General features: G+C 36.7%; 3 protein-coding genes across 3 annotated transcripts in view; all 3 read left to right on the top strand.

The window, feature by feature from the left end:
• Positions 1-2107: 2107 nt before the first annotated feature.
• Positions 2108-10522, top strand: scamp3 (secretory carrier membrane protein 3). The gene is made up of 9 exons (XM_058754456.1): positions 2108-2578; positions 3374-3457; positions 3678-3785; positions 4896-5016; positions 5977-6105; positions 6807-6966; positions 8053-8154; positions 8277-8394; positions 9274-10522. Exons 1-9 carry the CDS (start codon positions 2525-2527, stop codon positions 9421-9423), a joined length of 1026 nt encoding a protein of 341 aa, XP_058610439.1. The 5' UTR covers positions 2108-2524; the 3' UTR covers positions 9424-10522.
• A 1552-nt stretch (positions 10523-12074) lies between these two features.
• On the top strand, positions 12075-22532 carry rnf115b (ring finger protein 115b). Its single transcript, XM_058752718.1, has 9 exons — positions 12075-12297; positions 13418-13476; positions 13636-13705; positions 15183-15415; positions 18216-18281; positions 18557-18629; positions 18862-18955; positions 19834-19949; positions 21024-22532. Exons 1-9 carry the CDS (start codon positions 12211-12213, stop codon positions 21153-21155), a joined length of 930 nt encoding a protein of 309 aa, XP_058608701.1. The 5' UTR covers positions 12075-12210; the 3' UTR covers positions 21156-22532.
• Positions 22533-25317: 2785 nt separating this feature from the next.
• The window catches only part of ash1l (ash1 (absent, small, or homeotic)-like (Drosophila)), a 33641-nt gene continuing 32019 nt past the window's right edge, over positions 25318-26939 (top strand). The window contains 2 exon segments of the mRNA XM_058752704.1: positions 25318-25594; positions 26473-26569. The gene's annotated coding sequence lies outside the window, so the exon portion shown is untranslated.

Below are 26939 nucleotides of genomic sequence, written 5' to 3'. Positions count from 1 at the left end.
ACATAGCGACCATCCATAACCCTATATCAATGACCTTGCAACCACCTAGAACCGTCTAACAATCATCTTGCACAAGCCTAGCAACAACAACCCAGAAAGTCCTAAAAGCCCCTCAGAAACCCAACAACCTGACCTTCCATGCAGAACTCCCTAGTAACCACCAAGAACACCCTCACAACTACATTAGCAACCCCCCTCAGCACCCTTCACTGTGCATCAAGTTGTTGCCAACGTTTTCTTTAGAAAATGCACATTTGCACAGCATTAATTCTATTTGTTCCATCTGTCTGTCTGGGTTTCTTGACTCACTTTTCAATTCCAAGCAAATGCCAAAATGCTTTGAGACACAGTTTCACATCCGCTGCGACGCCTGGCGTGTTCACTGCGCACCTCATTAACAAGATTAATATTACAAGTACTCAAGAACAAGGTCTTCGAGTCTTCACCATGTATTTAACTCTGGCCTTGTGCGGTTTAAGCCTATTGTGGTGGTATGCACTAAATGAGACCCAGATCCTGGTTTCTCCTCTTCTTTAATTGAGACCATACTGCTGAGAAACAGGGGCAGAACCCACAAGCCCACACAGTCCACTGAAGCTCCCTCCATCCCTGCTGGTTGCCTTGGCAACTCACCAGTGTAGGCTTCATGTCAGCTCATTCCACAGGCGGTGATGTCATGGGGCCATGCATCGCTTGATTGGCTGAGGAATGTTGCGGTTTCAAAGGAAAGCTAAGGGAAGCACGGACACACCCACTTAGAGAAGAGAAAAAAAGTTTTTAAAGGAAAGATGGTTTAGGGAATTAAGACTGACAAATCTTTGTCACTTCAGCATAACCTTCCTCTGAACTCACAGATAAAGAACATATTGTTTCTCTATGAATGGTTCATTTAAGGTCCCATTCCTGTGTACCATCTCTCTGTCATGCTCACTGATTAATGTATTGCATTTGAACTTCACTGGAAGCTTGCACACCAAGATCAGAGCATACAAATAATGCAATCCAGGGGCCACGCTGTTTCAAAGTCAACTGGTGGAGTGTCTAGTTTCCTGGTTTCCATTCAATATGTATGAATTTCATCCACATCTGGTCAAGACTGAAGTCAAAGTGCTGAATTAATTGTTTGTGGAACACTTTGTGTCCTAGCAGCAGCTGCAGAAATTATCAGAGAAAGCAACTTGAAAATCTGCAGTCAGTGTGGTCAAACTTTCAGTGCCATGAAGTGAATTTGTAAATCTAAGTATATGAGTTTTGTGAAAGAGCACGAAGAAGGGTGATTGTGCGTGCGTTGGTCGGTGGCGTAGTGGTATATGTGTTGTGTTGAAAATTACTAATATCACACAGAATTTAGGATGGATAGTATGCACATTAGGACTCAGGCTTACTTTCTGCCCTCCTGTCACCCATGTGAACTCACATGCAAGCCTTCAGCCATCTTCCCCATGTGACAACTTGCCCCGGTGGTCCTACCTATATTTTACAGAGAGAAATTACGTTGCTGCCTCGCTTTTCGAGGCAACAGTGACTCCTAGTGGTTGAATGAGGAAAAGGAACAGCATGAGATTTTAAATTAAATTTTAAATCGTACCGCTTAACCAAAATGGATGGATGGATGTACGGACAGACAGACAGGCAGATAGATAGATAGATTTTTGAAATGATAGGCCATGCTGTTGTTGAAATAATATAATACACTGAAATACAACTATTTTAGTTTTTTTAGAAGAAACACGCCCCCTTGCTTTTCTCCTCGGACATGCGCTTTTTCACAAAAATTCTCATCATGTGATATACTAGCGCTTTCTCATTGGCTCTTCCTCGTCATGTGACGCACCTTTTGCCTCAAAGCTTCAGTTCTGCTATGTTGCCATGTCCACTAAATATAAGTAATTATAGGTCTCTGTTATTCGCTTACAAGTTAACGACTAGTTTATTTCTAGTTGTAATACGAACTATAATTACATTTTTGTAAATGGGAATGTTTAAAAAAAAAACACGTTATTTTGCTGTTTACTCATCCGGAAAGAAAAACAGAATGACTTGTTCAAATTTGTTTTTTATTAAATTACTTGTTTTTCTTGCGCAACCTGGCAACACCCTTGTCATGTGATATGAAAACATTTCCTGTGCACTAGAGCTACACAACAGCGCTGTCAGAGTAAAATTGAAACAAAATCGTGTCGCTCGTCGGATCCAACAAAGGAAAATAAATAAATAATTTAAATACCAAAGAAAAAGACCATAAACCACTGTAATATAAGGACAGAACTTGCTATTGGCTTGACACGGACACCTGACGTCTCGTTGTAATGTTGGATGGTTAGCTAGTTAGTGTTAACCGGTCGCGGTGTGATTTGTTTGTTTTAAATTGACTTCTTACAAACCGGTATTTACTAAACTGGATTGACTTCTGCCTGTAACTGTCCGCTACACAACACTGCTCTGGTGTTTACCTGTTCATCGCGGTTGAGTTGAACCTCTTTTTACATCTTGGCGAGATCTAATCTGCCAAACCAGTACCAAAATGTCAAAATACACCACTTTTGCTGATGCAGCTGATGATCATAATCCATTTCAGGTAATATAACGTTACTGCTCTAGTTTTTGTAATTGTACATTACAAATCTGTTTGAGTTGGTTTCGTTTGTGGCCTTATTTGTGTAGTGCTGTACTAAGGCCAATCATATTAAGTTACATGACTGTGGTCTTGTATGAATGATCTCTCCAATCTGTGTCCTTGACATTCTGGTTTGTATTTGAACTGCTAAGTTAGTTGTTGATCACTTGTTGCTTTAAGTATAGCTAAATTAAAGGAATCAACTAACGAAATTAGAAAAATGATTATTGTTATAATTCTATTACATTTCCATTTTCTATTTTGAAGTTGTAGGAAACATATAATGCCCAAATAAGGCAAAAATATTGCTCTTATTTCTTTTCAATTTTACAGCATTTTTATATTGAAGTGAAGTCTGTACATAGGTGCAGTTTATATTTGTCTTTAAATCTAATTTGAAGCATTTAGGTCAAACGGTTTTTAATATCATGAGAAACATAAATTCACTCGTGTGTCATAACTTTTGAGTGGTACTCTATTATCTTATGTTATTTGTGGTTAGTTACTTGCAGTTTATCAGATGAATCATCTTATTGTGTTGTGAAGGTTAGTCTCCTTGTAGCAAATGAAGTTTCTGCCTCAGAAACAATGATATTAGTGTAAGATTGTAAGTTTAACGTGCCAGTTCTTAGGCAACCTTGAGCTTGGTTTAAAAATGTTTTTATTAAAAATGTGTGGCATCAGCCCAGATATTTAATTCATTATCTATCATCTGCTATAAATGAACTGAAAGGTTTGTTTTTCGTGTGTTTGCAGGATCCATCAGTGACTCAGCACAGCAGCAACACTGGCTATGCCACGCTGGACCTCTACAACCCATTTGACAACAACACAACAGCGGTAAATATGTCCTTCCTACAATTGTCAGTCTTGAGCAGGCTGTGTTTACCTATTCTTTAATTTTTAATCACATGATGGGAGTACGATGAATTATAAATTCTTTCATGTTAACTTCAGTTACCTCTGCTCTGCAAGAGAAAAGTCTTATCAGAACATTTTGTCATTGTGTTTTGTAATATTATGTTATTAATTGTTTTGCTCTTTGTTTTGGGTAATGAAGCCTCCACCTCCCTATGAAGCCACATCTCCTGCTGTACCTCCTGCCCAAACGCCTCCCAGCAGGACTACACCAACTGAGCCCAAGAATTATGGATCCTATGGAACACAGGTGCTGTTTAGAGTAACTAAATGAGACAAATTTGTCCACACAGGGGCATAACACTGGATTTACTGTAATTGTTACATCTGGTGGTTTGTTAAGATTTTTACCGCAACAGTTACAGCACACAGTTGCCCCCTCATCAAGCCAGTGTATGCATGCTATTTGAGTTAAAAAGCAATATTTTAATAACATTCTGTTAGATCTAGATCTGTCACTATCATAATACAATTCAAGAGTGTATTTAACAGTCAAATATTGCATGATAATTATATAATTTGATCTTATAATTATTTTATTCTGTATTTGGATGGCTTTCAGAGTTTTTCACAAAATGGATAGTGTGATTAAACTGATTTCTATGAACAATCTTTAGACCACTGACCGATGTTTATTATTTTATTAATGGGAATAGCAAGATAATAACAAGAAAATAAAAATGCACTACCAGTCATCAGTAATTTATACTTTTATTCAGCAAGGATGCATTAAATTGATCACCTTTATAATGTCTCAAAATATTTCTATTTCAAATAAATGTATTTTTTTTTTTTACTTTGTATTCATCAAAGAATCCTGAAAAAAATTTATCACAGTTTCAACCAAAAATATTAAGTAGTAACAACAGTTGCAACAACATTGATGATAATAAGAAATGTTTCTTGAGCAGCAAATCGGCATTTTACGATTTCTTAAGGGTCATGTGACACTGAAGACTGGAGTGATGATGCTGAAAATTCAGCTTTGCATCACAGGAATAAATTGCATGTTAAATATATATTAAAATAGAAAACACTTATTTTAAATTGGAATAATGTTTGAGAATAGAACCGTTTTACTGTATTTTTGATCAAATAAATGCAGACTGGGTGACCTCACACTTTTGAACGATGGCATATTTGCTACTAATTAATAAACTAAAAGTTCATACTGCTATGGAAGAGTAAACACAGCTACATTTCAGCTATAGTTTTGCTCCCTGTTGAGTTGCAAACATTTGACCATAAATGTATATCATCAATTTAATACTGTGCTGAGATGCTTATTAATGTGGTAGTAATAGAAAACAGTCATGCATTTCATAATTGTTAACTGCCTCTCCCTCTATGTCTGTTGCAGTCTGCAGTGAATGCCACCACAGCAGATCTTTTGAGGAAGCAGGAGGAACTAGAAAGAAAAGCAAAAGAGCTGGAGAGAAGAGAGAGAGAGCTGAATGCACACGCGCTTGGGTCTGGAGCCAGTGAGTGTTGCAATATCTTGATTTCTTGAGAGAAAAATATCTTGATTTTTGTATTTGCCAGGGAAATGAATGTAAATAAAATTTCTTGAACCCACAGTGAAATTCCCCTGACTCTTATCTTCAGTTTTACTGTTGGCATTACGTGCATAAAAGGTTTCAGTGGTAGTTTGCGATTAGTATTGCCATTCGCAAGCTGTATAATAAAATTGTAATGCTAAAGCAACTCATAACACCTTAGAAACCACATAGGAATGACCTGACAACCATTCATAACATGTGAGAGATGCACATTTATTCAAATTTTTTGAAAATTTACTTATCTAGATGCATTACGGAAGAGTTTTGATAAAGTATTTCAGCTATCAAAAAGAGTGAAATACTCTCAGCTCCATTTGCATTGGATAAACAATTTTACACAGTTCTGCAGATTTTCAATGCAGAATATGTGACAAGCCATCAGTGTGTTTTTTTAAGAATGAGATACTTCATTTCAGTCAAGATTTGCAGAACATACAAAGCATAACACATTTAAATTACACATTGCTTCTTTTTCCACTACAGGTTTTTTTTTTTTTTCACTCCTTTTACACTTTTTTTTAAATTCTGATAAAGAATCTACACGAAAGAGAGCAAAGTACTGAAGGAATAGATATGTAAAAGATGACAAGACGGATGGATGGGCATTAAACAAGTGTATTTTAAGAACTGATGTGATTATTTAGATGGATTAATTGTTGGTCAGGGTTACAATGAAAGTGCAGAGATGGATGAGACCTGAACGAGAGAGGAGGGGACAAAGAAATGGAACGGTTAAAATGATGACAGTGATGGATGGATGGTATTTTCAAAGGAGTAAGATTTAGACCTTGGCGGTAATGAACAAGACATTAATGGAGTGATGCTAGCGGATGTGATTGATGAATGGGGAAATGAATCTCTTTCTGTGTCCTTCTCCCTCAGCTCGTCAGAATAATTGGCCCCCATTGCCCTCCTTCTGCCCAGTGGGACCGTGCTTCTATCAGGACATTAATGTGGAGATTAGCCAAAGCTTCCAGCGCACTGTCACCACCATGTACTACTACTGGATGTGTAAGTTTGCTCGGTTTGCAGTGTGTGGAAGGTTCTGGTTTGTATCTGTCCTCCCATCATTTTTAGTAAATACTTAAATTTATACATTTATCCTGTGTGCTTTCATCTGTTAAACTGAAATAGTTAGTCTCCTCTGTAGTGACTGACCAGTACATTGGCCAGACTTATTAATCACCAGTATTTGGTCATTTTGAGCCTTTTCAATGGACAAGTTTTAAAAAAGAATTAGTAAATAAATAATGAAAGAAAAAGAAAAAAAAGTGGTAGTTCACTCAAAGGTTCTTGTATTAACTCATTAACTCAGTCTTAACATGATTTTGTAAGATACCTTTGACTAGAACTTAAATAATTACACATACATGCATATATATTATGTACTTATCATAATGCTGATATTGTACATACGCTAATATTGTTCCAAATGACACTTTATGTTAATGAAAGAATTCTTACAGGTTTAGAAAGACATAATGGTGAGTAAATTATGACAGAATTTTCTTTTTTGGTTGATCTTTTGCTTTAGTTTTGGCAATTGTGTGTATCATTCAATCGTGTTATGTATCACATATCAGCAGTTGCTCCCTAGTATAGGCATATTGGTCAGTCACTACTTCAGTATGTTACTTGGCTTGCAATTGCAGTATCCTTTGTACTTATCTTTCTCTCTCTTTTTACCTACTTCTCTCATCTCTTTTTCTTAGTCACAGCATGCACTTTGCTCTTTAATTTCATCTCCTGTTTGGCTATGTTCTGTGTGGATCCCAATAATGGAGTTGGTTTCGGCCTTGCCATACTCTGGTTTCTCCTCTTCACCCCCTGCTCCTTTGTTTGTTGGTACAGGCCTGTGTACAAAGCCTTCAGGTACGTACCACTGTGGTCTCTCGCTGAGGGTGGGACACCTAACTTGGGTCAATTTTTTTTCAGCTGTAGCAAATCCATTTCAGCAACACTCAGATATTAAGTGCATTTGAAGGAATAATCACCCAAAATTGAACATTTTCTGAAAGTTTACTCACCCTCAGGCCATCCAAGATGTAAATGAGTTTGTTTCTTCAACAGAACAGATTTGAAGAAATTTAGCATTCCATCGCTTGCTCACCAGTGAATCCTCTGCAGTGAATGGGTGCCGTCAGAATGAGAGTCCAAACAGCTGATAAAAATCGCAATAATCCACAAGCAATCCACATGACTCCAGTCCATCAGTTAACATCTTGTGAAGCAAAAAGCTGCATGACGTAATAATAAAATCCATCATTAAGATGTCTTTAACTGCTTAACCATTGCTTCCAGCTAAATTACTGGAAAGTCGTCCAAGCATAATATTGCTTTCTTCAGTAAAAAAGTTATCTTTTTATGGATTTAAGGTTTAAAGCTTCAAACTTTGAAGTTTAAGGTTACAACTCTTAATGATGGATTTGTATCTTAGTAACACACAGCTTTTCACACTCACAAGGCGTTAATTGAGGGACTGAAGTCATGTGGATTATCGTGATCTAATTCTAACGGCACCCATTCACTGCAGAGGATCCATTGGTGAGCAAGTGATTAATTTCTCCAAATCTGTTCCCATGAAGAAACAAACTTATCTGCATCTTGGATGGCCTGAGGGTGAGTACACTGAATTAATAATTATTATTATTATAATTATTAATTGAACTATTCCTTTAAGGGCATTAAGAGTCATTATTTCTGCTTATTACTGAATAAACTCATATCTTAGTATTAAACTTTGGCATAAAACTTGTGATATCTCAAATTATACAGATTTCAGTCCATTTCTTTTTAATCTGCTCGACAACAGAACAAGTGGAAAATAATCTTGAAAATGTGTAATAGTTTGTTATACCATTATGTTAAGATTTTTTTTGAGCGTTTTAAATTCATATGTCAGCCAAGTTGTTTCCAAACATAATAAAGTTGTCATTGTGCGCTTCCGTTTCTCAACAGGAGTGACAGTTCCTTCAACTTCTTTGCATTTTTCTTTGTCTTCTTCGCCCAACTGGTGCTTTATGTTATCATGACTATCGGTATCCCTGGCTGGGGCTTCAGGTGAGCGTGACAAAACAAACACCTTTGTACAAATTTGGTTACTGTTTATTGTTATTTAGTGTCATTCCATTCTTACCAACTCGGCTGCTGGCTTGATACTTTCTCTCTCATTTGTGTCTCAGTGGGTGGATCGTGAGTTTAGCCGCTCTTAGAACGAACAAGGCAGTGGGTGTGATCATGATGATAAATTCTGTGCTCTTCACTGCTCAGGCGGCCATGGGAGTGGTTTTGCTCAAGAGGGTAAATCACATCACCAATAACAGCATCCACTGGCAGTCAAATTAGGGATATAATCAAGTATAAATTGAAAACCATACCAAATGTTTATCTTCATCCTATTTTGATACTGTGCCTCCTCATTTTTCCACTGATACTCCAGGGTTTGACTGGCTTCTCACTCTATAAACTAAAATAAGCAGACTTAGAAACAGTGCTTTAAGTGCTCAAGCTTTTTCGCTGACATTTTACATTTGTCTCAGACTATATGCATCTCTCAATTTATAACATTAAGTAGTACATTTTGTTTGTTGCAATAGAGATGCCATATTGGTTTGCTTTTTAGTATGTAAATGTATGGCGATTGCAGAACGCCAGCTGCTTTTCCATATGTTACTGTTGGGTGTAGTGATTTGTGGGTCACATCTGGGTGGCCGTTTATGGATTTTGCTGTTAAAACATGACTTCATCATGTTCTTTAGTACTTTTTATTTTGAAATAATGCTTAATTGCAGACTCTTTGCAGAAATATATATATATATATATATATAAAAAAAAAATTTATGATCGATTTGGTCGGTTTAAAAACTACTATTCAAAGGAAATCAAAGAAATTAATTGTTTTATTCAACGAGGTTGCATTTAATTAGTCAAAAGTGACAAAGTATAATGATTTCCACAAAAACTGTTTTTAACATTGATAATGATAAGAAATCAATACCAAATCAGCAGATTAGAAAGATTAGAATGAAAAGAGTTGAAATTGTAATAATATTTCACAATATTACTGTTTTGAACAATAATGTATGTAGAATTTTAGTTCATAATACTTCATTTTATTGATCTGTTGAATGACACAATTTTTTTTTTTTTGGTTTGTATTTTTGCATCTTCTCCCATCAGGTTCATTCTATGTACAGGCAGACCGGAGCGAGCTTTGAGAAGGCCCAAGCTGAGTTTACTACCGGTGTGCTTTCCAATCAGGCAGTGCGCCAGGCAGCCACCAATGCCACTGTTTCTGCCGCACAAGGCGCCTTCACCGCACCCCGGTAGAGAGACCTGAATGAAAGAAAAGAAATGAGGTTGAAGAACCTGATTGCTTACACAGCCTTGAGACAAAGTGGCTTATTCTAGCACTGGCCAAGTTGGAAACCAACGCACTTACCCTAGACTCCTTTAGCATGCATGTCAAGATACACAAACTCATAATGATAATAAAACATTGGATTTCTTTTTGTATTTGTTGGTCTTGCTGAGCATTAGGCCATTAGTTCAGACATGCAAAAAGGATCTAGGTGTTGGTTGATTTCAAATTATGGCTTATATGAATGCTGAGGATCTACGATCAACTAATACAATAGTCTTTCCGTTTATCATGCTAGAAAAAGTCACTGTATTAATTTAAGACCGTAAAAATACCTAATACCACAGGTTTTGGCATATAATTCTTGTCTCTTTTACATTTCTGAAGCTTGCAAGTGTAAGGTACAGCAGCCTTGCAGATTCAACAAAGACGTGCCACATTCTGCCTTTGCTTTTCCCTTGACTTTTTTCTTTTTGTGTAAATAGCTGTACTTGGTGAGGAAAGGGATCGTTTCATTGCTCTAGAATGGAGGTTGCTACTTAGAACCTGTGAAGTTTAACTTGCCAAATGTTTTTTCTTAAACAAAAGAGAGAAATCCCATATCATATTTTAGAGACTCACGATTCTGTTTATTAGTCTGTTAGTGGATGGATTTCTTGCTTTGACCTTTATTTATGAAAAAGCATGTTTTGATGCAGCTTGAACTACTGTATGTACCTCTTTGCAGTTATACATGACTAATGTTTTATTTTCATGAGTTGCTTTGAAAAGCTTTGGAATACAGAATCAAACTTCATACCTTGATTATAAAACTCAAAATTTCTTATCAAAATGTGGTAGCGGAGATTGGTGCGGTTATCAGTGGCCAACATGTTTGTGTTGCTTTTGTGATTTGTAACCTTTTTTATTTTATTTTTTGTAATTTCAATCTAACATTTTGTCTAACACTAGTATATATCTAAATGGAAGTATTACTTGGTTGTTTTACTGTTATTGTATTGCTGCTGTATGTTCTTGTAACTGTCACTGTGTTATTTGTTTTATTAAAGTTTATGAATATGCATCTTATACTTTGCCTTTGTACTTATTGTTTGTGACCTTGGACCACAAAACCAGTCTTAAGTCGCTGGGGTATATTTTTAGCAATAGCCAACAATACATTGTATGGGTCAAAATTATTATTTTTCTTTTATGCCGAAAATCATTAGTATATTAAGTAAAGATCATGTCCCATGAAGATATTTTGTATATTTTAGTTTTTGATTAGTAATATGCATCGCTAAGAGCTTCATTTGGACGACTTTAAAGGCGATTTTCTCAATATTTGTCTTTATTATGTTTATGAAAGTAAACAGTTGAGAGAAAAACGGATGCGTGTCTTTATATTAGATGCGTGCAGCTAAAGGGACAGAACTAAACATGCTGCCGACTGTAATTAAAGAGATAGTTCACCTAAAATTACATTTCTGTCATTATTTACTCACTCCCATGTTGTCCCAAACCTGTATTAATTTCTTTCTTGTGCTGAACACAAAAGAAGATATTTTGAAGAATGTGGGTAACCAAACAGTTGTAGGTCCACACTGAATTTGATTATGGAATAAGTCCCTGGGGACCAGCAACTGTTTGGTTTTCCACGTTCTTCAAAATAGCATTTATTTTCAGCAGAAGAAAGAAACTCATTCAGGTTTAAAACTAATTTTGAGTGAGTAAACGATGGTATAAAAATAAAACACTATGCCAGAATCGACAGACAGATGACATCATTTTTATTATTTAATGTTAAAACAACAAAAGGCAAAGAGAAAAAATAATAATACAGCTGCTTTAATAGGAATCAATCTATAAAGTGTTTTATTTTTGTATTTCTGCTAAATACACCTATTGTACCTGAAAATAAAGCACTGTTTGTTTTATTTGTATATTATGTGTATTTGTAATGTGTATCTTTGTTCTTATTTTTAATAACAAAGATAAAATAATGACAAAGATTTTTATCTTTGCCCACTTTGGCCTAAATATCCACCATTCTTTTTTATATTTTGTTACCTTGAAAGGCTTTGTCTTTATAATAGGGAAATTAGTTTGGCTGCACTGCTCAGACAAAATAGTAAAACCAACATGACAAAGAATCGTGATAAAATCGTGAAATCATGATATTTCTAAAAAAATAAATCTTGATATGATATTTTTGCCATATCGCCCACCCCTGCGTTATGACTGGTTTTGTGGTCCAGGGTCACAGATTAAACGACGAAAAGAGAGTCCCGCCCCAAACTCACGCTATTGGCAGAGAGTCACCATCTCGTTTTCTGATAGGCTAACACGTGCGGGCCCTGGTCAGATTGATTGACTGATTGATTCATTCCTGTTTAAAAAGCCAACAATATTTTATGAATTTATTTAATTTTATATTTATATTTTTCTTTTGTTGTTGTTATACAAGTATCTTCAAAGTCATTATATATTTATTTTATTATCTTAATTATATATATATATATATATATATATATATATATATTTGTAATGAAACAGTCAGGTTTCTATTTTAAAGTATATGAAAATATACTTTCTCCCAGGAAATTATTATAAGTAGTGCGATGTTTTAAATTCATTTGTCGAATTAATGAAGCTTTACCGTTTGGAAACTCGTGGATATCAAGTAGCCTGATTTAAACGACGCGTCTCCTTGTCAACCGACGCTCCTTTCAGAGCGCGACGCGTAACGTCACGTTCTGCAGAAGCTATTAAAGTGAATGAAGATGGCGGAGGCCGCTGCTGCTGCTCCACGACAGCGGTTCTTCTGTCACTGCTGTAGAGGAGAAATCAACCCCAAGCTGCCTGTAAGTACACAGCTACGCTTAGTTAATGAAAATCCATGCGTTTTGTGTGCTTGCCCCGTGATACGACTCAACGCAACTTCATTTTTCCTTCTTACAGTGATAACATAGTAGAAGCACAAACTTCCAGTATTGCATATTTCATATAAGTGTAGTGTTTGTATGAGTTCACGCGCATTGGTATAGGTGTATGGAAATGTGGTTCACGTAACTAAACGTTTTAAGGAGTGTGTCATGGTTGCGAGGAATTCAGTATCCAAGTTTGGGAGTTACACTGATGCCAAATTTAGCACAGCCTCGACCGTCTGCAGCCCTGAAGTAGAAATACACATGCAGTACACTGATTGGCATGTGTGCAGGTCCTGGACAGGTTGTCTGACATAAAGGTGGATGCTTGCAAGTCATTTAATTTAAAAAATAAAATAAAATATACAATAAATAAATTTTAATTCTCCAGTCCTTTAATCCTACTTAAAAAGCAATGTTTAAAATACATTTATTTCATGCTAAATATAGTTCAATTCTATTAACATATGATATAAAAATTATAATTCAGCTTTATTTGGAGTACTACTTGTGCACAACACACATTTCTTAATATTAAGCCTAAAATGTGTTTTAATGTCACTATTGATGAGTATTGTATGATCTTTGAATAACATCAGTCTTTAAATGCAGAATATTTATAGTTTACCAAAAGTATACTTGCAATAGTTCCGCTTTAGAACAATCAAATATATTTCCGTATATCTTTAGCTGGACTTCAGCACTACTTCCACACAATTAAAGTGCATTAAGTACAAAATTAGTTGTTCCAATTTAACAGACTTGAAGTATACCAGTAGTTTATTATACCAAAAGTACAATTGCAGGGTATTTTTATTAAGTACAGAAATATGTAAATGCATTTGTAGTACACTTGGCATGAAATAAATGTATTTCAAATGCATAATAGTTAGTTTTTTCACTAGGGCAAACACATGATAAGCCCATATTTATAAAAAAAAAATCTGATTTTAGAGGCAGTTGGTTTAGGACTGACATCTGATAGATGATAACCTAGAAAACATTATAGATAAACATTTTTACATCTATTGTTTTGTAATAATACGTGTTTGAACAGGAATATGTTTGTCCCAGATGTGAATCTGGCTTCATTGAAGAGGTGTCAGAGAACTCAAAGTAAGTTTTGCTTTTATGTCAGTAACCAATGATCAAGATCGAAATTTTTTTTTTTGATTACTGTAATTCCATACATCTGTTTACTCAACTTAGATGATATACTGTATATCCTTTGTAATTCTGTTTGTCATTTACAATGAGTAAAACATGTTTCATTAGTCTTCTTCGGAGTCAAGATGGTGCTGCTGCTGCTGCTGCAGGTGATGACATGGCTTCACAGTTCGCAGAGGTATATATATATATTTTTTTTTAATATATATTTTTCATTACCTTCCTATAATTGATCATGTGAGCATCGTACAGCAGGTAAAATAAGAATTGAATACGTCACCATTTTTCTCAGTAAATGTATTTCTAAAGATGCTGTTGACATGAAATTTTTAGATGTCGATAACAATCCAAGTAATCCATACATACAAAGAAAACAAAACAAATAAGTTCAGAAATGAAGTTCTGTGTAATAAAGTGGAATGACACAGGGAAAAAGTATTGAACATGAAGAAAGGGAGGTGCAAAAAAGGCATGGAAAGCCAAGACACCAGCTGAAATCTATCAGTAATTAGAAAGCAATCCTGCCCCTTTTAATATTAGTTGGATGACCTATAAAAAGGTGTCTCATGACCAATGTTTCACACAAGAAACATTTCATGATGGGTAAAAGCAAAGAGCTTTCTCAAGACCTTCGCAACCTTATTGTTGCAAAACATACTGATGGCATTGGTTCCAGAAGGATTTCTATACTTCTGAATGTTCCAGTGAAGACTGTTGGGGCCATAATCCAGAAGTGGAAAGAACGTCATTTCACCATAAGTCAGCCACGACCAGGTGCTCCTTGCAAGATTTTTGACAGAGGAGTGAAAAAAATTATCAGAAGAGTTGTCCAAGAGCCAAGGATCACTTGTGGAGAGCTTCAGAAAGACCTGGAATTAGCATGTAGAATTGTTTCAAAGTAAACAATAAGTCTGTTGCCATCTACCAGGATGATGAAGAAGAAACGAGGGTGGACATTTCAGCAAGACAATGATCCCAAACACACAGCCAAGGAAATTCTCAATTGGTTTCAGAGAAAGAAAGTAAAGCTGCTAGAATGGCCAGCCAATCACCTGACTTGAATCCAATAGAAAATCTATGGAAAGAACTAAAGATCAGAGTTCATAGAAGAGGCCTATGGAACCTTCAAGGTTTGAAGACTGTTTGTGTGGAAGAATGGGCCAAAATCACACCTGAGTAATGCATACGACTAGTTTCTCCTACAGGAGGCGTCTTGAAGCTGTCATTGCCAACAAAGGCTTTTGTACGAAGTATTAAATCAATTTCAGTAAGCGTGTTCAATACTTTTTCCCTGGGCCATTCCATTTTATTACACAGAACTTAATTCCTGAACTTATATGTATTTTTTTCTTTGTATGTATGGATTACTTTGGTTGTTACCGACATCTGGTGAAAATTTCATGTTAGCAACACCTTTAGAAATATCTTTACTGAGAAAAATGGTGGTGTTCAATACTTATTTTACCTGCTGTATATATATCATTAACTAAAACTATTAAAAGCTTTTTTTGGAAAATGTTGCCTTGCCAAAGCAATAAAATTAACTAAATTAAAAAAATAATAAATAAATAAATATATAATGGAAATGATTCCTTAAGGGGGGTCAGTCATGGTTTTGTTTCTCTATGAGCCTTTTGTTTTTCCTTTTCCATTAGCTTTGGCAGCTGCTCTTCATGGAACATTCAGCACTCCTCTCCGACCCCACCGTCACAGACTCGCTCCGCAGCCGCTCCGGGGTCGAGGCAGCAGTTGGTGATCCTGCCCCTGGGACAGCGGGACCTGAAGCGTCCGTGGAGACGCTGTCAGACTGCGCAGAGCCTGCGCTCCTCCCTCAACGAAACAGCCAGCAGCGTAACTCTAGACTGGATCAGGGACCGGCTGTGGAGGGGTGTGTATGGCCACTTGTTACAGCTGCTGTTTACCAGGAGTTCTGAAAGACGGAATATCTGTATTTAAATTTGAACATTCAGTTCCAACATGAAAATGGTTTATTCATAAATATATTTTTTCTTTTACTAAGAGAATCTTTTGACAGCTTACAGTTGCGACACTCATATTTAGTATATCCATGTTTTTTACTTTGTACTGGGATTTGACTTGACTAATTTGCATTATTTTTAATAATAATAAAATTTACGACAGTGTCCTGCTATACAAAAAAAAAAAAAAAAATCAGTCTTGACTATTTTTAAGCACCTTGAAAATATGATGAGAAATGTTTTAACTGTATTAGCCAGGGAATCCACACATTTTGACCAATGAATTGTCTAATATTTTTAAAATAATTCTTCTTTACCTGATTACTTTTACATATACAAATACTTCTAATAAAACAAAGATTTAAGATTTTAATTTGCCCCCTTTGAGGAAGACCACCTCTTGTCGCATAAGCGACAGCTATTAGTTAGTAAATTTTTCCCAGTAATGTATCTGGTCCAAATCATCTTTTGCACAAAACATTAAGCAGCAAAACTGTTTTTGGCATTGCTACAGAAATACATCATGTGACTCTGAAGACTGGAGTAATGGCTGCTGAAAATTCAGCTTTACCATCACAGGAATAAGTTACATTTTAAAATATACACAAAAATAGAAAACCAGTTATTTGAAATAGAAATTATATTTCACAGTATTACTGTTATTACTGTATTTTTTTTTATCAAATGAATGAACCCTTAAAATATATTTTCAAAAATGTTTTTAAAAAGTAATACAAATCTTATCAACCCAAAACTTTTGAATGGTAATGTATATGTAAAAAAAACAACAACAATATATAATACATTTATAAATTTCATATATACACACACACACACACACATACATACAGTGGGGCAAAAAAGTATTTAGTCAGCCACCAATTGTGCAAGTTCTCCCGCTTAAAAAGATGAGAGAGGCCTGTAATTTTCATCATAGGTATACCTCAACTATGAGAGACAAAATGAGAAAAGAAAAATCCAGAAAATCACATTGTAGGATTTTTAAAGAATTAATTGGTAAATTCCTCTGTAAAATGAGTATTTGGTCACCTACAAAAAAGCAAGATTTCTGGCTCTCACAAACCTGTAACTTCTTCTTTAAGAGGCTCCTCTGTCCTCCACTCGTTACCTGTATTAATGGCATCTGTTTGAACTCGTTATCAGTATAAAAGACACCTGTCCACAACCTCAAACAGTCCAACTCCAAACTCCACCATGGCCAAGACCAAAGAGCTGTCAAAGGACACCAGAAACAAAATTGTAGACCTGCACCAGGCTGGGAAGACTGAATCTGCAATAGGTAAGCAGCTTGGTGTGAAGAAATCAACTGTGGGAGCAATTATTAGAAAATGGAAGACATACAAGACCACTGATAATCTCCCTCGATCTGGGGCTCCACGCAAGATCTCACCCCGTGGGGTCAAACTGATCACAAGAACTGTGAGCAAAAATCCCAGAACCACACGGGGGGACCTAGTGAATGACCTGCAGAGAGCTGGGACCAAAGTAACAAAGGCCTCAAATCCTGCAGTGCCAGACGTGTCCCCCTGCTTAAGCCAGTACATGTCCAGGCCCGTCTGAAGTTTGCTAGAGAGCATTTGGATGATCATATGGTCAGATGAAACCAAAATAGAACTTTTTGGTAAAAACTCAACTTGTCGTGTTTGGAGGAGAAAGAATGCTGAGTTGCATCCAAAGAACACCATACCTACTGTGAAGCATGGGGGTGGAAACATCATGCTTTGGGGCTGTTTTTCTGCAAAGGGACCAGGACGACTGATCCGTGTAAACGAAAGAATGAATGGGGCCATGTATCGTGAGATTTTGAGTGAAAACCTCCTTCCATCAGCAAGGGCATTGAAGATGAAACGTGGCTGGGTCTTTCAGCATGACAATGATCCCAAACACACCGCCTGGCAACGAAGGAGTGGCTTCAGAAGAAGCATTTCAAGGTCCTGGAGTGGCCTAGCCAGTCTCCAGATCTCAACCCCATCGAAAATCTTTGGAGGAGTTGAAAGTCCGTGTTGCCCAGCGACAGCCCCAAAACATTACTGCTCTAGAGGAGATCTGCATGGAGGAATGGGCCAAAATACCAGCAACAGTGTGTGAAAACCTTGTCAAGACTTACAGAAAACGTTTGACCTCTGTCATTGCCAACAAAGGGTATATAACAAAGTATTGAGATGAAATTTTGTTATTGACCAAATACTTATTTTCCACCATAATTTGCAAATAAATTCTTTAAAAATCCTACAATGTGATTTTCTGGATTTTTTTTTTCTTATTTTGTCTCTCATAGTTGAGGTATACCTATGATGAAAATTACAGGCCTCTCTCATCTTTTTAAGCGGGAGAACTTGCACAATTGGTGGCTGACTAAATACTTTTTTGCCCCACTGTATGTGTATGATATATATATATATTTATATAAAATATTTTTCCACTAAAAAGTTCCACAAAATCATAATATAAAAAACCCCCCCTGATATTTCCAAGTTTTCCATGAAAGGAAAATCCGATTGATTAAAAGTTCCACAAAGACTGCAATTTTAGTCATCATTTAATCATTATCAATCCTTAGCAGTCATTAATGCTTTTAAATTTGTGCAAGTAGACACCCATGTCTCTGAATTTTTCTTTAATGGAATTTCTTCAATTATTTTTTTTAATTATTAATGCAACAATCCTGTCTTTGTCTGTTTCATTTAGGATTGTCCAGCAGTTCCTGGCTGGTCTGTTTTCTAATTCTGACAGTGCAGGTTCCCAAACCTCATGGTATGTTTTGTGGTTTACTGTCATTCTTTTAGGTACAACATGTTCCTGATATAACATTCCTTTTAATCAATCAGTCAATCAAACACATTTTGGGTTTGGCTGGGCTTAAACAATATTCATATCAACCCATCACCTCCGTTGTTTGACAGGAATGTTGTTCCAGAACCAACAAAAGATATTCAATGTGCCCTTTTGTCGTACAAACTCATTTATTTGCAAATGTCAAGACAATATCTACAAATCCATCAATGATTTATCAATAAACTGTTCCTCAGGTCTAGCATGCTGCACTCGAACCCTGGAGATTATGCTTGGGGACAAGGAGGTTTAGATGTGGTCATCACACAGGTGAGTCACACTGACGTCAATGAAATCATCTGATGATATGACTCATGTCCTCAACCTTTTTGCCTCATTGGTCTTCACAGCATTTTGCCTGTTGGCACTTATATTTGTCTCCAGACCTGAGTCAAGCATATTATAGAATTTTCTTGCTGAAATTAAAGAAGCATTAGAAAAATCCTGCTCCTCAACCGCTGCAGATTTTTATTTTTTTATTTTATTTTTTCCCCTCTTCCAGTTGCTTGGTCAGTCTGAAAATACTGGCCCCCCTCCTGCTGAGAAGGAGATGATCTCATCTCTCCCCACCGTTAGCATCTCCTCAGAACAGGCTGGTAAGTTCCCATAATCCTCTGAGTCACCATGCACACTTCATTTTAAGTGCCATAAAGCAAAACAGGGCTGTTCACATATTTCTGGTCACCTCCAGGAAGCATTTCTCTTGCTTTCCTGGCAGACAATTGTATTGAGTATGGAGAGGGTGAGCTGGAAAGTGTTAAAACATGATGAATATGTATTATTTTGACAGCAGCGCATTGTGTAGAAGCAATATATATATATATATATATCAAATGTTTCCAGAGACTCACATTTTTTACTTCATGTTATTTATTGCTGAGCTACAAATCGTTCGTTCATTCAGTTGCAAATTTTTTTTTTTTAAAGCAACAGTCACCCAAAAACTAAAAATCGTTTACTCAACCTCATGTTGTTCCAAACCTGTATGACTTCATTTGTTCTGTGAACATAAATGAAGATATTCTAAAGAATGTTCATTAACCAAACAGCTTCAGTTCCCATTGACTTCTATCATATGGAATTGCAATAGAATTCAATGGGAGCCGAAACTGTTTGGCTACCAACTTTCTTTAAAGTGACTTCTTTTGTGCTCGGCAGAATGACGAAAGTTATGCATGTTGCACCAACATGAGATTAAGTAAATAATGACAGAATTTTGATATTTGGGTGGACTGTCCCTTTAAGAAATTTGTAACTGAATGAACAAACTGATTTGGGTCTCTGGTAATATTTGATATGAATGGCATATTCACAATGCACTGCTTTTAAAAATCACACAGATCCATTTAGTTTTTTTGGGTGGACTATGCCTTTAAATTTTCATGGTTCTATTTCACAGTACAAGCAGCGCTTGACAATCGCTCTCTCTCCATTTTTCTTGTGCATTTTTTTTTTTTCTACGTCTCTCTCACAGCATGCCGGCTGGAATGCCCTGTGTGTAGAGAGGAGTACTCTGAAGGAGAATCTGTCCGACAGCTGCCCTGTCTGCATTACTTTCACAGCAACTGTATTGTACCCTGGCTACAACTGGTATGAGTCTCCTTAAATGACCTTAGCGCTGAATCTTTTGTCATCAGATCAGACCCATGTTTTTTAACAGAATAAAGCTTAATTTAGTGCTGCTTGTCATAAATAGTGGCAGCCCGTTCATTTATAATCCTTGGTTATACCGTATTTAACTCACAAGCAAAATGTTTGGAAGGACCTCTAGTGGACAGAGGAAAAACAGCCTTACTCTAATGGAGCAATTTAAGCCCATAGAGCTGGTCAGTTGTGACGTCAATTTGTAGACCAACCCAAAAACCAATTCACCCTTGGGAATTTCCAGTGGGTTTTTAAATGTCAGGTTTCGATTTATGAGCACAATAAACTTTGTGGTTAACATTACTTGAACAGACTTTACCGTCGTCTTTCTACATTTCACACAGTCATACTGCAAGCATGAATTTGAGGTGGCAGGTTTGAAATGTTAATGATTTTTGAAAACCAGTATGACATGTGAAACTAAATGACGTGCCAAAATAACCTACACTAGCATTCAAAAGTTTGGGGTCGGTAAGATATATATAATTTTTTTTTTTTTAATGCTTTTGGAAAAAAAAAAAAAAGTCTTAAATCACCAAGGCTGCACTTGTTTAATTACAAAAAAAAATTAACAGGAATATTGTGAAATATTATTACAATCTTAAATAATCGTTTTCTATTTTAATGTATTTTAAAATGTGATTTATTCCTGTGATGGCAAAGCTGAATTTTCAGCACCATTACTCCAGTCTTCAGTGTCGCATGATCCTTCTGATTCGGTGCTCAAGAAACATATATTATTATCAATGTTGAAAACAGTTGTGCTGCTTAATATTTTTGTCTTTTCATGATTCTTTGATGAACAGAAAATTAAAAGAACAACATTTATCTGAAATTTAATTTGTTTGGTAACATTATAAATGTCTTTACAGTAATTTTTTATCAATTTAATGTGTTGTTGGCTAAGTATTAATTTCTTTAAAATAAATCATTGATGCCCCACACTTTTGAATAGTAGTGTACATGAAGAAATAAGACCACTACTCTTCTGTCCTCATTAGTACTGTTTTATGTTAATAGCATGACACCTGCCCTGTCTGCCGGAAAAGTCTGGATGGTGAAGACCGGGGTTTCCAGCTACAGAGAGGACCTCCACGGGCAATTCAGTCAGCGACGAATGTAGAGGAACGTAGCACATTTGAGACTCTTTAGCCTCCTTTTCCTTCATTGTTCTGATCAATCCAGGACAGAGAGAAGCACCACAGCCCTGTGCATCAGTGCTTCATAGAGCCCCTAAAAAGAGTGCCTTCTATATCAAAAGACATTTTAATTGAGGCTCTTTCAGTCAGTATCTGTCTGTTTAGCATTTATATCTGTTAATTGTGTTTTTGCAAAGTACAGTTATGCCCAAAATCCTACCAATGACGTTTACAGTCCAACCTGAACTTACATATTTCAACTGACACTGCACACATGTGATGCATTTAATCAATTAAAAAAATTCCAGTTTGGCTCAAACACAGTCTCTTAGGTGGGCCAGGACTGGAGCTCAGGAGTACTAAGATAGATGATACAGATGTCTCAGGGGAGACAGTTCAAGTTGCATATGCATATTTAATGCCACGGCACACGTTTACCCTATAGCTTCTTCAGAGCTCTAGTTTTAATACCTCACAATGAAGTGCACAGTTCACTTTCCCTTACCTGTCAATGGATGACATCTGCTCTGCACATGCCTTCACTCTTATGAAGGTATCATAGGCATGCTAAGATTTAGATAACTACTCAAGTTTTGCACTGTGAAACCTTTAGTCTGTTGTACTGTACGTTTTGGGTTGATAGTTTGCACTGGTGTTTTCTGTTTGACGTTGCTATTTTGTGGGTTCTTGTGGACAGATAGAAAAAGAATCATATTTATTGTATTCAAGTTATGAAGCTGTTTTAGATCTCTTCTTGATCCTCTTGGTGCTTTTTTTTGGTGCTAATCCTCAGGGATCCTTGACTGCTCCATATTTTAATATTGAGACACGGTCCCACTCATAATTTCACTTTACAATATGGCCTTTTAACATTTTGAGTGTCATTTGGAATTTTATACCACATTATCACACAGATAAAGGTAAAATGTTTACGAGAAAAAAAGTGTTACATTGAATAACTAGAAAAAGGCACATATCTTTACCCATAGGCCAACCTGTTACATATTGCACTCTCAAACAAATAAATAAATATTTGTTAAGACAATTTTTCTGAGTTTTAGGCATCAGAGTATGTGAACTATATGGGGCTTTTGATGATGATGATAAAAAAACGAGTCAAAACTGTAATTTCGGTTAACATTTATCTTTCGTAATATTTAATTTCAAAATGACCAAGTACTTTATTTAAGCCTTGTGTAGGATTAAACAAGTTATTTTATGATTAATTACTATTTATTCAGCCAGGGGGGAAACAATTGATCAAGTGACAGTAAAGAAATTTATAGTGTTACAAAAGATTTCTATTTCAAATAAATGTTGATCTTTTGAACTTTCTATTCTTCAAAGAATCCTAGAAAAATGTATCAGTTTCCACAAAATAATAAATCACCACGACTGTTTTCAAGATTGCAGAAATGTTTCTTGGACACAAAATCAGCATATTAGAATGATTTCTGAAGGATTATGTGACACTGAAGACTGGCGTAATGGCATCTTAAAAATCTAGCTTTGCCATCACAAGAATAAATTACATTTTAAGTTATATTAAAACAGTTGTTTAAAATTGTAATAATGCTACCTGCATTTTTCAAGTTATAACATAAGGTTTGCATATTGTGAGAGGTAGATTTGCATTACAAACTGATAACAAGTCACATTGTTTCCAATGACATCTGTCGTTACATTATTTTGTACAATAAGGAAGTTGCTGAAGCCCAGCTTCTTAATTTCTGTCATCAATGTGCAATACACCATGCAGTCAGTCAGTCAAATTATCATCTCATTTGCATCTTAAAAACCCAACATATTAATTATGAAACAGCGTCATTTTCACTATATATTATAAACCATGAAGTTTGATTTTCACCTGTTACACCAAGGTCATTTTTTTGCGTTATTAGTAGAGAGAAGTCACATGGCTATTAATTTTTTTTTTCATGAAGCAATACCCCGGCAATGATAATACCTTGACATGTTATAATATAACAAGACACTAAGCACTTGTGTAAATACAGAATTGACCAGCCACTTAGATCAACGTCAAAAAATAACCATATGGATTGCACAACTGTATTTCACTGTCCCTCCTCCTCCAAACCTGATCCAAAAGTTCAGTGGGATTTTGTGTGGACAAAGTAAAAGGTCAAATAAAAAGCAGGGTTCAGTTGTGGTTGCTGCTCTAATGACTGAATTCTGCCCACTTACACAGTTACACAACCCTATCCACAGCAACAATTCCTATGAGAGTCTCGATATTTCACTATAGTTAAAGACTGAGACAACACACACCTCTTCAGGAGCCAGAAATTGCTATAATGGTTGCTCTTTCGCAACAGCGGCTGGTGTTTTGATTTATTTCACTAACTCTTGAATCTGTCAACTACAAAGATTCATTCAGTAGGGTTTTTGCAATTTAACACGTTACGCCAGTAGGTGGCGTCAAGTGAGTGTTTTGTTTTGAGAATCACTGAGTTATATAGCTACTCAACGATTCGTTAAAAAAGTCGTTCATAATCACAACCCAGTCATATCACTTACTATGTTTGTATAAATATAGTCAGAGGCCCGAGAGAGTATGTAGCCTATACACATTTTTTTTTTTCCATATAGGTTTATGAACATGTCTCCTTCAGACTTGGAACATCTAATAGTTCATCTTTCTGTTTATTGTAAGTCAGCGCTGAAGTTGCTTGCCACCTTAATGCATGGAGCTCTTTAAAGTCAGGTGGATTCTGATTGGCTGTCACTTTGATCGTTCATCAGCTGGAAAAAAAAGTGATTTAAATAGCTAATTAGTATTTTTATTTTTTAATATTAATATTTGAATGTAAAATAGAAACTTGAGTATTTAAGTATAAGTAATTACTGTATAAGTAAGTTACATAAACCACATAATTTCTCTGTGAGGGCCGTTCTCAGCAAGGACCATAACTAACGAATAATTATAGTTTAATAACATTCTAATTCTGGGAGAACAGGGAATTCCACACCAAGCGTTGGAACTTCCGGAACGACCTAAAGAACGATCAAATCATTTTGACAGCCAATTAAAATCCACCCCGCTTTTAAAAAAAAAACACAAACATTTAAAGCGGCAGACTAGATAACTTCAGTGAGCGCTTATTATAAACAGGACGTTTGTCGTGCGTTTGGTAGTATGGACACTTATAGTTAACGTTCTTGATGGGGGCCCTTTATGATTGTGGTATGCACTTTCCTCTTCCCACAGAATGGTTATTAAAACTTTAGTTATATATCGCCCTTGATGTGAACGGGCCCTAAATTGAACGAGAAGGATTCGTTGCTGCTCTCCTAATGAATGAATTCTGCTCAGTGCTCGTTCATACAGTTACACAACCCACCTCACGGCTACGATTCCCACGGGAGTCTCGATATTTCACTGTGGGTAAACACTGCCACGAGCGTACGACAACACGACCCCCCTTTTCAGGTTTGGGAATGCACATTCTTTGGCAATTCAATATTAAACGTCTTATTGCTCTACATTTTCATCCGAGGAAAGCAAACAGATCCTGCATTTAGTTTAGAAGTGTTTAGCTGAATTTATATCCCCCGCACAAACAGGGAGAAAGTAAGTTTACATCCAAAATACATTACAAAATATATCCCATAAAACACTTGCGAATAAAGCACCATTTCCATCCAGGGAGTTGAAGAGAACAAAATCGTCACTTCCTGATTAACTTGTGCTAAATATCACGAAGAAAACTAAATTTGCTGCAGTAGGAGAAGGCACTGTATATAATCATGTGTGTATACAATAAATTCAGAGCGCGCGGACGAAACGCGGTCATCTTATTTTCGGAGCACGCTGTTTGGGTACACATTAATAATGAGGAGTTAATTATAACAAATCACTTTGACGAGACTTTGCTCAAGCATTTTAGAGTGACAAAACTAACATTTCAGATGCTGTGCAATGAGATCGGTCCACTGGTTGGTCCAGTTTTATGCTGCCTCATCACAAAGTCACATGACTTTTTTTTTTGACGCGCATTAAGGAATTTATTCGGTAAAAAAAAAAAAAAAAGTGTTTCCATCGTAGTTTATGCACATGTTTTCTTACCGGATAAGAAATTTACCCTACTTAGTTGAGCGCATAAGTTTTTTTGTTTTTAGAATTAATGCACATCTTGGCGTTTCCATCCAATGCGATATCCCAAAATGCGCATAAAAATAGGTGGCTGGAAACATAGCGAACAGCCTTCGACAACTGCCCTCGACTCCCCTCCCTTCGCCCCTTCTCCCCCTCCTTTCCTCCGCTCTCCTCCCTCCCTCCTCCCGCTCTGACTGTGAGAATGCCCTGACAGAAACGATACGGGCTTAGTAGACATGGAGGCCCGATTAACGAGAGAGGCCCATTCCGACGCGTCTGAGCTCGACTAACGCGGACCCGGAGAGGGATTCGGGCGACACATCGGATTATCACGGGTAACTAGCGCCACTCAGAAAACGAGGGAGAGGGCGAAGAATTTGAGGGAGAGATCCATTTCGGGTGCTCTGTTGATTCAACGCAGCAGCCGCCATTTTGTTGACAGTTCGTGTTTTTAATAACCCGTGCAGGGCTCATCCCCAAGAGCGTTAGATTTTTGTATTCCGCTTCTTTTGGTCCTTCCAAGGATGTTTTTATGCCATTGTTGGATTTTTAATGACGGCCTGGGCGAGAAGGGAACACTTTACTAATGTGATCCCCACCAACAGCCGCTGCTTCGTTTCGTTACATTACTGGTCGTGTGGACGGATCGCGGGGTTAGCTAGCCATTCCAGCAAATGTGCTTGACAGGACAGATCATTAGAGTGTGGGGTTAGTGGTACGATCTACCTGCCGTGAATTCACTCGTTTGTGGGGTTGTAAACAACACAGAGACGTGAATTGAATGACCGTTGACGTTGTATACGTAGGGTTATAACCGCGATGTTGGGCAAAGCCAACTTACCTTGCTCACAGACATGTGTCTTTCAAAATTGCAATGGCAGCAAGGTAACGTTATACTGACATCCCTTTGTAGTAACAGTCTCAGTCTAATAACTTGCTATTATTGTTTAATACAGCCTAGTTTTTGACACACCGTTCTAATTTAAGGCTAAGCTCAAGATACGCTCTTTGCTAACGAGCTATGCTAGCTATATTAGGATCATAAACCGTGACCAGTACGCCTCAAGTTAGATAAATATCGTTACATCTCATTTTTGCGGGATGACTGGATATACACACTAGGCGAATATTTTGTTCTGCCTTGCATTGTTTGGAATGTTCTTCCGAGAAATGTGACCGTATTTTCCCTTTGCTTTATTTTTGGGGACATCAGCGATTTCAAGATAAATATCCGAGAGACCATGTTGTTGAGTACGAAGGGAGGATTTTGATCGCAAATTATGTGAACGCCGTTCTGGACCACTATTAAGGTGAGTAACTTGTTAATTAATTCTGCATTTAGACTGAAAACGTGCTTTGATGCTTTAAACGATGTGCTTGGTTTACTAAGTCAACTGTCAAAACAAGTGAGGAAAATGCAGTGTTTTGATGCCAAAACGTAGCACGAGAGCTTTGTTTGTTGTCGCTAGTACGTAATGCTGTTTAGGAAATGTTGCTGTTTTCATTCACAAGGCGTTTTGGCCTCTGAGTTTTACATGTTCATTTGATAGAAACTAACCTTTAGTAGCACCTGCGAGTAGATCATCCTCAGTTAACCTCGCTCACAATAGGGTTCGTTGCACGTGCAAATTGCGCGCGCCTTTGCTTGGTTATATTTTTCCCATTGGAGCAGAGGTCTTG

This window comes from Onychostoma macrolepis, chromosome 19 (genome assembly GCF_012432095.1).
Source record: "Onychostoma macrolepis isolate SWU-2019 chromosome 19, ASM1243209v1, whole genome shotgun sequence".
Lineage (NCBI taxonomy): Eukaryota > Metazoa > Chordata > Actinopteri > Cypriniformes > Cyprinidae > Onychostoma > Onychostoma macrolepis.
Note: the sequence above shows the minus strand (reverse complement) of the source record. Positions and strands in the feature narration are given on the sequence as shown.

Excerpts from the sequence above, each read along its gene's own strand:
- scamp3 (XM_058754456.1), top strand. The coding sequence starts at position 2,525 with ATGTCAAAATACACCACTTTTGCTGATGCAGCTGATGATCATAATCCA. Across the intron at positions 3,458-3,677 it reads TTGACAACAACACAACAGCG|CCTCCACCTCCCTATGAAGC; the intron begins GTAAATATGTCC and ends TGGGTAATGAAG. Across the intron at positions 5,017-5,976 it reads CGCGCTTGGGTCTGGAGCCA|CTCGTCAGAATAATTGGCCC; the intron begins GTGAGTGTTGCA and ends CTTCTCCCTCAG.
- rnf115b (XM_058752718.1), top strand. The coding sequence starts at position 12,211 with ATGAAGATGGCGGAGGCCGCTGCTGCTGCTCCACGACAGCGGTTCTTC. Across the intron at positions 18,282-18,556 it reads GCAGGTTCCCAAACCTCATG|GTCTAGCATGCTGCACTCGA; the intron begins GTATGTTTTGTG and ends ACTGTTCCTCAG. Across the intron at positions 18,630-18,861 it reads TAGATGTGGTCATCACACAG|TTGCTTGGTCAGTCTGAAAA; the intron begins GTGAGTCACACT and ends CCCCTCTTCCAG.